The sequence below is a fragment of the Phacochoerus africanus genome, chromosome 2, assembly GCF_016906955.1.
Source record: "Phacochoerus africanus isolate WHEZ1 chromosome 2, ROS_Pafr_v1, whole genome shotgun sequence".
Taxonomy (NCBI): domain Eukaryota; kingdom Metazoa; phylum Chordata; class Mammalia; order Artiodactyla; family Suidae; genus Phacochoerus; species Phacochoerus africanus.
This window is the reverse complement of record NC_062545.1, coordinates 258,571,635-258,583,749: the sequence shown is the minus strand read 5'-3', so window position 1 is coordinate 258,583,749 and position 12,115 is coordinate 258,571,635. Positions and strand designations below refer to the sequence as shown.

Genomic DNA, 12,115 nt, shown 5'->3' with positions numbered 1-12,115 from the left:
AGGCTGGCTTACCTTCTGCTTCCCGAGGACTCCAGTGTCCTGAAGGGCCACAGGGCATTGGGGAGGAGGCGTTGAAGGCGTATTGCACCAGGATTCTCCCTTCCAGACAAAGGTCACACGCTGATCCCAATTCTCTAGGAGGCCAAGGAAAGAAGGAAAATGCGCCGACTTAGGAACAGTTGAATGAGTTCTGGACTGAACTAACCCAAAGGCAGAGGTTAAAACAAAGCTGTTTCCCTATTCTCTCTCCCTATATTTGCTGGAGCTTCTAGAATATGACTATACGTGAAATTCTGCAGCCCTTTCCCCGCCCACACCTGCCCAGCAAGGACCTTGTTCGGGCCAAAGGAGCTTCTGTTCTGATGGTGGATACATATCTTTATACTTAGGCAGCCCAGAATCAACAGGCCAAAGACTTACTACCTGCACTAATCATCACTTCATCCATTATTCCAAGTTCCACTGCAGACTTGATGTGTGGTTTCAAGAAAATCTTTTGCCCCATTTTACCTCAAATTTTAATCTTTCAACAATATCTATCAGGTACATACCCCATGCAGGAATAACCTGGTACCCTAGGTATTAAATGGGAAGAAGGCATGGTGCAGTTCTTTCAGCTGAAAATGAGTGGGCTGAACTAAATGATGCCTTAAGCACTAAATGATGGCTGAAGTAAATGCCAGCACTGACATTCTGGGCATGGATGAGTCACTCTTTGCTTTAATGGTCAAAAACAGTTTCCTTACCATGATCTCTAATTCGCTTTAGCAGCTTTCCAAGGGGCAAGCCAATCCCTCAAGGAGACCAGCCCCAGAAGTGGAATATTATGGTGGCTTCCCCTACTGTCTAGTGTCTTATGTATCTGGATTCAATCTCCCTTTAGCCACAACAGCCTCTGTGAGCTTACTTGTTCTCTAGACTTGGCCTCTGTTTAGGAGGCAGTTTCTGAGAAGGGAAAGGGATAAGCCCTCTCCTCATGTACCAGGACGAGCCTGAAACTCTGCAAATCTGAGCAACTCCTGCAGAGGGACTAGAAAGAGAAAATGTCAAGAAATGTCATAGCTTGACCTATTACTACTCAAAATGCAATGGTCTTGCCAATACCTCTTTTCTAAAAGAAGCACTGTCCTTTGGCTACTAGAAAGACACAGTGGAAGAACCCTATCCCAAGCCTTAGGGCTTTTCCTCCACAGGGAAGCGCTACCGCCCTTGGGCTCACATGGCAAGGTAGAACATGCTGGTGAATATCACAGTCAGCTGCACTCCTCATTCTTCCTCCATCCAGCTGCCAGGGAGCTCACCCCCCAAACCTATAGCGGACCAGCTCATGCTCCTGTTCATCTGGTTATATAGCGGTCAACATACATAGTTTAATGGATGGATGGATGGCTGGGTGGGTGGATGGTTGGGTGGGTGGATGGATGGATGGATAAATACCAGTCACTCTGACATGTTGCTAAGACTCAACGATTAGCCTAGCCTAGACCCTCAAGCTGCAGATCCTGCACCCTCAGCTTTGTCATTTTAAATACAAAACCATGCATAGGTAGAAATTTTACAAGCACACTAATAGTCAGTGATAGGAGAATGATTCAATAGCCTAAGGTTAATCCTCTCAATGGAATGGTAAACAGTTATTACAGAAGTATTTATAAAGATTATTAAATTTTATGGAAAATACATTAGTTGTAATGTTAGGTGAAAAATCCATATTCAAAACTATAGTAACACCTCAGTGATGTTCAAAAAATCTTCAGGTGACCAAATACTATCAGCAGTTATTTCTGGGTGATAGAACACAGGACTCTTACCTCCCTATTTGTATTCGTCCTGGTTTTCTGAATTTTCTATTTTCTATATATATGTATGAAGTACTCACGGACTAGTAATAATAACAATACACAATTTTGTTTGCAGGCAGGGATGAGGAGTAGAGAGAGAGGTGGGCTCAGAACCACTCTGGAGAGCAGAGTTCCATTACAAGGACCAGAGTCCATGTACAACAAGTCAGAGTCACATGACTGCCTTCATGATGACAAGGAGACTACAAACATTCTGGTATGGGATCTGGAATCCCATTGACCTCAGTGGCAATTGAGCCTTTCTATTTCTTTAGATGCCTTGCTTTGCATGATAAACATAATGGCTGCCTGCACGTGACTGAGTTCTTAACACCTTCTAGGCTCCTAATAAGCACTGTGATGAGTGAACAAAGCATTGTCCACCTGAGAGTAAAGGTGCCTTTACTGTAAAGAGCATTCCACAAAGTGTAGTCCCTCATGTTCAATCAATGATTCACACGTTCCTTCACTCATTCATCTGTTCATTCAGTGGCTACTCACTGAACAGCCTATGAGGGCCAGTCCTGAATAACTACCTGACACCAAGGACCCAAGAGTAAGCAAATTCAGGGCAGATGCTGCCCTCATAGAGCGTGAAGTCCAGTGGAGGCAACAGTCCATAAACAAATAGGTAAACAGATACAAAATTACATATTCCGTTAGTTCTAGAAGGAAAGTTGACAGATGATGTAGGAGAGAATAGTGGGCGGGGGTGCGTTGGCTTATTAAGATTGGAGAAACCGTGGAAGAACCTTAGTGAAGGTATGATGCAATGTGAGTAAGACAGAGTGTGAGTCAAGTGATAGCCCGGGTTCAGTCTAAAGGTACTTAAAGGACCTGAGCGGGGGTGGCGGGGGGGAGAAGGGTATGGTCCATAGAGGTCCTGGAAGAAACCTGAGTGGCAACGAGTCACATATGAAGGAAAGAACAGTATGAGAGGCAGTTGGACAAATAAGGACAGCCAGATCAGGCAAGGTTCTGTAGACTACAGGTAGATTTTACGGAAAAGAAATGGGAAGTGTCAAGAGGGTTATAATGCATGGCATGACATGAGCTAATTTGCATTTTACAAAAATCAGTCTGAATGGCCAAGGAAGAACAAACTGGAAAAAGAAGGGTGAAAGTAAAAGCAAAGTCAGTAACTAAAAAGCTAAGGTGTGATTCTGAGTACAGTGAGTTATGTTCCCATTTTATAGAAAAGGAAACTGAGCACTGCCAGGACAAAGTAATTATACCACGGTCGCAGCTCAGAGAGTACACTCAAATTGGGTTTCACCCAAATCAGGTAGTATCCTACACCTTCAGGGAGTGTATAATCTGGGTTTCTGACCTTGGGATTTATTTGATTTTAATGGGTACCTGTATCTACAGACACAGACACATACAGACACACACACACTGAAATCATAGAAGTACAGGATGCTAAAGCTGGAAGAAATTGTCTTTCTTACACAGGTTCCATGAGAATCAAAGCTTAAAGCTCCAAGGCTGTGCTTTCTAATACAGCAGCCCCCAGTCACAGGCGGCTATTTAAATTGTAATTAATTACAATTAAATAAATGTAGAATTCATTTCAGCTCTTCAGTTACATGTCACATTTCAACTGTTCCATAGCCAGAACTGGCTAAGGGCTACTACCATACTGGACCCTGCAGAAAGTTCTATTGGACAATGCCTGTCTGAGGCACCCACTGTAATATACAGAATTAACCTTTTTCCTATGCATCTAGAGTGGTACTACTTATGTACCATTCTTGGCGGAACTGAGAAAACAGTTTCTCATGTCATTTTCTATGTTCTGAGATTCAGAAAACTGAGGCAGAAGAGGACGACGAAATGCATGAGGTTGCAAAGGCCTCAGACCCAGGTCTGTTGGTTCCCAGTCCAGCCTTCTTTCCAATCACCACGGACCATTGTTCAGAAAACACATGTTTGCAAGACAGATAAAAATAAAGGAGTTAAAAAAGCCAGGGGTGGCCTTGAATTATTTATTCAGTTGCCCATGTGTGAGGACACAGGCTGTGGGAGGATCTGCATATGTTTTTTTAAGGAAAACCCTTGTATTCTCTTAGACCACAGATGTGAGGAACAGCAGGAGGATGTGAGGATGGCCAGGGGCGAGAGGTTGGCATTGATGGATGTAGTGGAAAACACCAGAGATTTTGCAGGGGAAGAGAATTTTCAAGTAGCTCCACAGCTCTGGACAACTTTGTACAAGATGGGAGCTAATATTTCCTGAACGTGGAGAGTGTGTGTGCTAGGCATATCAGAGATGAAGTCAGCAAGAATTCATCTTGCTGAATTCCCCACAAAAGCCAGGTGAAGTGGGCACGGTTAGTGCCTTTTATGAAAGAAGACTCAGAGGGTCAGAGAGGATCAGAGAGGGGACACAATTTGCCCCAGGTCCCATAGGCTGGGAGTGGTGACATAGAGAATGGAACACAGACAATCTGATTCTTCATACTAAGCCTGCATCCTTCAGACAAAGCTAATTTCTATGAGGATGAACTCTGTGTAGGGGGACATGATAGTTCCACTTCTTTACAATAATTTAATGAACTTGTTGACCTAATTCCTTTAGCCCATAGATGACGGTCTACATAGCTGCTAATCCTAATTAGACATGTTTCTAAAATGTCAGTTTTAATTTAACCTATGATGATTCTATTATGAAATCTTAGACTGAACAGAATAGCTATTGTATGAGCTTCAAGTACCAACTGACTATAGGTTATTAAAAACATATTGATCAAAGCTGAGGGCACTATGTAATAGAGACCTATCTCATTACACAACAATTAAGCCTCCAATAAGTTTTCAACAATCAGATGGTATTTATTTAATGGACAATAACTGCTTTATGAAATACAAATTGAATACATACACAGGAAGCTTCATTTACAAAACTTCCATTTTTAAGTGGCCAAGGCTTGACCAAAAGTCTGATACTTCTCATCACCACAGAAAAAATAAATAAATCTACGGGCTGCTGGAAAGCCTGCTCTGAAGTGTCACATGAGGTTTCCCAAACCCAGCTCTGAGCTCCCAGTGAGGGTGGCTGGGGCAGAGGAAGGGGGGTTTCTATGGAGGGTCTAGGGAGGGTATCTCCCTTCCCCGTGATCGCATTCACCCCACTGTCCAATGAAGGTTCTAGACTCAGGGATGGATAGTAGTGTGGACAGCTGGAGCCCAAATTTAATGTGATGCCATGATGGAATGCACCTTCTACAGCCACACAAACACAAAATGTGCAAACACACATGCAGCTCCTTGCCACCTTTTGTGGCCTTTTAGAGGGAAGGGGTGACACCTCCTTCATAATTTGAGCTTTGGAAGGACTTAATGAAGGAACGTGACAGCCTGAGATAAAACACTGCAAAATGTGAGTCAGAGCCCAGCCCCCTCCACCTACCAGGGGCTCCTGTTCCAATCTCTCTGCTTCTTTCCATTCCCTGCCCCATCTGGCAAGTGAAGAAGCTGATGCCCCATTGATAGAATTACTGGAAAGGTGAAACGAGACTCTGTCTATGAAGAATTGAGTATAGAATCCCAGAGTAAGTCCTTGATAAAGGGTGGCAACCACAACTATGGAGCAATTTTAATTTTTTTTTTTAGGGCCACACCCATGGCATACAGAAGTTCCTAGGCTAGGGGTCGAATTGGAGCTATGGCTGCCAGCCTATGCCACAGCCACAGCAACTCAGGATCCGAGCTGCATCTGTGACCTACACCACAGCTCATGGCAATGCCAGATCCTTAACCCAATGAGAGAGGCCAGGGGTCGAAAACGCATCCTCGTGGATACTAGTCAGATTCATTTCTGCTGTGCTACAATGGGAACACTCCCCCTTTTTTAACAATATTAGTTAATTGGTAGTTGGTTACTATTTTCCCCATCATTAATGCTACATCATCATTATTGGAAAAAAAACATTCCAAGAATAGCTGGGCAGAGGGGCAACAGACTGATCTGCCCTAAATTATAACTACTATGTTCCAACCAAAATAGATGTCTGCATTTTAGTACGTTTTTGTGACCCTTTAAGATCCTCTAGAGCTTGAGCTCCTCAGGGAGTCCTGATGCTGAAAGGCACCGCTTACCCCAGGTTTCTACCTCCGGGCCATTGAGGCATCATTAGACCCACATTTCAGTGATTCTAATTATACAAATATATGCATATATGCATGTGTATTCACATATAATGTGCCCTTCAGATACTATATGTATATGAAGGTATTAGCCCATTAATCAGAGGCAATTTCTTTCCTTTTGCTTTCTTTTCTTCTTCTTTTTTAATTTTTTTGCTTTTTAGGGCTGCACCCATGGCATATGGAAATTCTCAGGCAAGGGGTTGAGTAGGAGCTGTAGACACCAGCCTATACCATAGCCACAGCAAAGCGGGATCTGAGCCAAGACTGCTATCCACACCACAGCTCATGGCAATGTCAGATTCCCGACCCACTGAGCGAGGCCAGGGATCGAACCTGCATCCTCATGGATGCTAGTCAGATTCGTTTCTGCTGCGCCACATCCAGAACTCCCAATCAGGGACAATTTCAACTTCTGACATCATGGAGATGAGACCAGTACCTCCATCCCAGAGGAGGTTCTGGCAACAGATGTTTCCAGGCTTTTAATAATAAAGCAAAACTTTCATTCACTTTAAATATTAATTTCTCCTAGCAATCAATCATTTATTTCCTGACCCCCAAACCTACAACACGCCTACATGGACCAATTGCTATGTTGGATGTTGCAGGCACTCGTTCAGAAAGATCCAGAACAAAAAACACAACAAAATCCCTCTCCCAGGCTGCTTCCCTTCCAAGTTTCCCTCTTCTTGGCAGGAGAGCAGAGAAGGATCAACACTTCACAGGCCACACTCACCTTTCAAAGAAGTGGCCGTCGATGGGTGGGAACCACTCCAGCGTCACGGAGTCAGTGGTGTGGCTCACGATCTGGGGGGCGAGGGCAATAGGCGCCGGCTTCCTGGAGGGCTGCCAGCTCTGGTACACCAGGTCCAGGTAACAGTGCATTCTGGCGACTTGATTGGGCGTGAAGGAGTCGGTGCAGTCGTCATCTGCAAGCGGGCACAGGGAGAGATAAGAGCCTGGCTGCACAGGCGGGCGGGTGAGAGAATTATGATGTCTCCTGGTGACCGGAGAGCCAGCACCCCAGCCCTTGCCAACTCAGAGCTGGCCTCTTCCAGTGCTCAAGAGCTAATGGTCTGTGAACAAATTAGTGCAGTCATCACTTCTGGAGACAGGTGAGAGGGAACCGGAGGAAGTAGAGGGTGGATGGAGCTGAAAAGGCACGTCTGAGCCTGGAGAGGGAACAGCCCAGAGGTCACGGCTAAGGACAAAGGCAAGACAAGCTGCTTTCCACAGACCCAAATCCACTGGCCAGTGAGTCACACATCCCTTTATTCCTCCCCTCCCCCACCACGCATTCACTCTCTCTCATTCACCCACTCGCTATCGACTGTTGACTCACTCACTCATTCTTTCGTGAGCCCACTATCCGTCACTCATGTCTTCACATTCATTCATCTACTTGTTCACTAATTCTGCTATTTGCTGATGCACTGACATTGTCTGTCCAACAAGCCTCCTTGAGCAATGACTGCATATTCTCTGCTCTAAGCTAAGGGCCATGAAAGCTTAATACATTTGGGCCCTTGATGAGCCACCAGCCTAGTTACAGAGTGAAGGTCACTTTGGTCCGTATGGATCAGGGTAGCTATGAGGCCGTTCAAGGCTGCGATGCTGACCAGCTGCGACGGGAAGGAGACAGCATGTTGGGGAGGGCAGGGAACCAGAGAGGCTTCTGGAGGAGGTAACGGAGGTCCACCAGACCGCAAGGCCAAGACTGGGAAAGAAAGCTGAGGATGGCCTGTGCAGGGAGCACAGGCCAGAGCATCAGGTAGACCCAGAAGCAGTCCAGGTCAGTGGCAGGAATATGAGGACAATGATGTCTTCTGCACAGTGCTGTCACCAGGGCATTCGCTGTGTGTTTAGCATGAGCCAGGCATGGGGTACTGTGCTTTGGACGCATATAACTCTCCCACTATTTCTGGAGTAAATATTATCATTTCTCCATTTTACAGGGAGGAAATTGAGGCTGAGAGAGGTCTATGTAGCTACTGTTTAAAGAACCACAGAGCTGGGGGTGGAGCTGAGATTCGAACCCAGGCAGTCTTGACCCCAAGGCCATATATCTAATCAGTATGAGAACTCCTTTCTGAGCATATGTGAGACCTTGTATGGGCAGGTATCCTGCAGGTGCTTGATAAATAGGAGTTGAGCCTGAGCCCGAGGGGGCTGAAATACAATCTCCTAACGTCTTCAGATCTAATGACCTTCAATTCTCCTCTCTCTTTTCTAGGATGCGGAATGAAGGCCATGACCCAAGACTCATCCCCACAAAGAGAAAGCTTGCCTCCTATCTCTCCCTCCAACAGCTTTATTCAGCTGCCCCCGGGGCCGTGCAAGGCACTGTTTTGGCTGGGTTTCCAAAAACACCACTTCCCAGAGGGGTCCGCCTGGTCAGGGCTTCCGCAGCTGGGCCCCAGACGGGGGAGCACGGGGCTCGCCCGATCTTAAAATAAACCCGCCACTGGGAATCCCACAGCATAAACTCACTTCCCCTTATCAAACAAACAGAAAGTGAGTTTGGGCAGGTGCTGGGCGGTTGGACATGACCTTGCGAATCTTGTTTGGGAAGGAGCAGGGGTGTCAGAGGGTGATCCCCAGAAGCTGCCTCTGATCCCCTTAGGAATTTTTGACAGTTTCCCTTCCAGCACCCTGGAAAAGTCTTTCATCCATTTGGAGGAAGCCGAAGAGCTGGGTGTCCCTTAGTAAACAATGTAAAAGAGTGACCAGTCCCACAAATCCCTCTCAAGCCCGGATACCTCCATGTAACTCCTTGGATACCAAACATTCTGCGGGTCCCCACTGCTTGGAGGATAGAGTTCAAATGCACCCATTGGTCTAAGAAGGACCACATTTTCCTTTCTTACTATGAACTCTGCATTTCCTCTGCAAAGCTTTGGAAAAGCCACTGAATAGGGTAGAGGCAGGAGAAGGGCCTGATGGGTAAGGAAGTAGGGGCTGTGTGGTTAGATTGGCGCATGAAGAATCTGGTGGCAAATGGGCACGTGCTTCTGTGCGCATGGTGCCTCAGTTTCCCCATCTGTAAAGTGGAGATGATGGTGATTAACAAGAGTGCTTATGACTGAACACTGCTGAGGGTTAAGAGAAGGGCAGCACCAAGAACTATGGTCAGGGCTCAGTAAATGCTCACAGTCTCATGCCTGGGAAGAGTGTGTGTATGTGTGTGTGTGCACACGCACACTGACGTGTGAGTGTCAGAAAACTGGAAGCAGGAGAAAACCCAGAATGTAAAATATCCATTCTCTTTGATCTAGCCACATCACATTTAGGAATTCAACAGAGAGATATTCATGAACAGACATAAGGAAAAACATATGTAGAGGGATGTCTTTTGAAGCATCATTTATATAGTACAACTATTAGAAATGCATCCGTCTATTCATAGGGAGTGACTCTGTATGGTAAGGCACATGCAGAGAACAGAATTTTAATCCATCATTTCCCAAAGAAGGAAGTAACTTTATAACTCAGGTCCCACAAGTATAAATCGGCCACATTTAAATCAACCCCACTACCTGGCATTGTGGTGAGGATTCAAGAAAGTAGAGGACATAAAGTATTTACCAAAATGAATGGAGAAGAAAATCAGCATTTCCCTCTCTACATTCTGATGACAGTATTTGCTTTTCTTCCCCTAAAGAAGTATATTTTCCTTTTGTAACTTAAAAATTAGCCATTTCCATGTTTGTCAATAAAAAAAGTTTGAGGCGTTCCTTTCCTGGCTCAGAGGTAATGAACCTGACTAGTATCCATGAGGATGCAGTTTTGATCCCTGGTCTTGCTCAGTGGGTTAAGGATCCCCTTGCCTTGAGCTGTGGTATAGGGCACAGATGCTGTTCAGATCTGGTGTTGCTGTGGCTGTGGTGTAGGCCAGCAGCTGCAGCTCTGATTGGACCCCTAGCCCAAGAACTTCCATGTGCCACAGTTGCGGCCCTAAAAAACAAAGTAAATCAATTAAAAAAAAATTTAAAGGTATTTTGAAAAATAGATAGGAGATAGAACCTGGTAGGAGCACAGAACTGTATTTGAACTTTACGGGTGTAGTCGGAAAATGTCCTTCCCAGGGTAGCTTCCTTAGGGGCTGAGCTGATACTAGAATCTTGGGTGAGATACCAAAGGCTTTCTGTTTATCACAAACACTATGCCTTGATGAGCTTATGTCTGGGGTCAGCTCCTTCTGCCTTCCTGCCTCCACAGGCTTCACCTCCTGACATCCGTGGCCACGAGGTGCTGGTCTCTAGGACTGGCTGGCTCATCTTGTCTCCAAGCAGAAAGACTGGGGGGAATGACAGTATTCTAGGAGCCTGTACCAGTCCTCACGCCCTTGATACTGTGCCCTGAGTTTGCTAACCTAAGCTTTCTTCCAAGAATGTATTTCCATTGGTAGCTGTTAGATCACAGAGCGTGGAGCTTCAGGGCCTGATCTTAGTACCTTCACTCCCTGTGGAACCTCGGGCATACTGCTGACCCCTGTCAGCCTCCTTTTCACGCACTGTGGAAAAAAAAAAAAAATCGAATCCTGATGCCACCTGCCTCCTACAGCTGATGAAAGCATTTAACAAGCTAACCCATTTCTAGTGTATGAATAACTGAGATGCCCTTTGCAAAAGTCCCTGTCTTTTTGTTGTTTTGAAAAACAGTGATAATAATAGTAACAGCACTAAAAGACTATATTCACTGTAGAACATTCAGAATGTGCCAAGAATGCTACAAAGAAATAAACATCACCCTAAACATTACCTTGAGATAATACAATTAATGTCTGGTATACGTATCTGTGTATGGGTAGATGCATGTGAATATCTACAGTGAATTGCTAGAATTATCACCACAAACAAATACACACACACACACACACACACACACACACATATATGCCAGGTCTTATATTATACAATAGGCTCTGGACTGTTTTCACATTAAATAGTGAACAAAGAATCCTATTAAGTGTCATTTCTAGAGCATTTAGTTACGGCACCACATCTCTCACCTGTATGATTACACCTACTGTCACGCCAGGTAAGGCTGATTACCCCTCTCCGGTACCAAGGAAGTAACAGGCTCAGAGAGAAGTGACTCGCCTCAAGTCAAAGGCTAGCATACAGGGGATTCAAGTTGGTGTCCATACTGCAAACTTCCTCTTACTCAGCGTCTTTCTCCGTTTGTGCCCCTCAAGGCCGGCTCCATCATCTTCAGTGACCACATAATGTTCTATCATATGAGTGCCTCGAGATTTATTTCAGCAACCCTTTCTCTTTGGATCTGTTAAGAACTTTCTAATTTTTCACACATATAAGCATTTCTCGTATATGCCTGGCAGACAGTAAATGCCTAATGAACACTTGGAGAACAAAGAGTGCTAAAAACATTCTTAGGAGTAACTGTTCAAACACATCAACTGATGTATTTCCTTAGGATATATTCCTTGGAGATGAGACGGCTGGGTCAAAGCATATGTGCCTATTAAAAGGGACAGACAGAATGACGGTGACTGGACACCTGCTCCCGTCGGCTGGGGAGGGCATGGTTTCCGCACTCTTGAGCAGGCTGGGACTGGAGGATCCTCTTGGTGAGCTCCCTATGGCCTATTATCTTCAGGAGGTAGAGTCGGAGCTGCTGCCCTTCCATCCACGTGAGGATTAGCCAGCCGCTCAGTGTGACCACACTCACCTGGTGCTCCACCAGGCTTGCCTTCATCGCACGCCTGGTGTTTACTTAATCTGAGGCGCTGGGACTCTGAAACTCCCCAGTATCAGAAAGGGAGCCAGATAATTATTGCCTAAAACACAGGCTCTGTAGTAAAAGGCTTGCCTTGTTTTAGCCATGTGACTCTGGGAAAGTTACTTAAGCTCCCAAACCAAACTTTCTGCGTCTATAAAATGGGCGTGATAGTGATGGCACTTACCTCACTGGGTTATTTTGAGGATTCAATGAGACAAGCCTATGTACTATTTCCCACAGTGTCCAGCATGTCACAGGCACTCAGTAATTACTGCAGACCTGCCACCAGTCATGTCCAATGAACTCAAATTCAGTTCCTCAGTCTCATTCACCAAGTTTCAAGCACTCGACAGCCACAAATGCCTAATGGCTACCACACT

At 45.4% G+C, this 12,115-nt stretch overlaps 1 protein-coding gene across 1 annotated transcript in view; it reads right to left on the bottom strand.

Moving 5' to 3' along the window:
* Positions 1-12,115, bottom strand: part of PAPPA (pappalysin 1) — a 238,624-nt gene that overhangs the window by 161,854 nt on the left and 64,655 nt on the right. Inside the window, exons 5-6 of the mRNA XM_047768261.1 lie at positions 6,730-6,922; positions 13-134 (exon numbers count right to left, since the gene is read on the bottom strand). Of these exons, the coding sequence (XP_047624217.1) occupies positions 13-134; positions 6,730-6,922 (315 nt within the window). The remainder of the gene's footprint in view (positions 1-12; positions 135-6,729; positions 6,923-12,115) is intronic.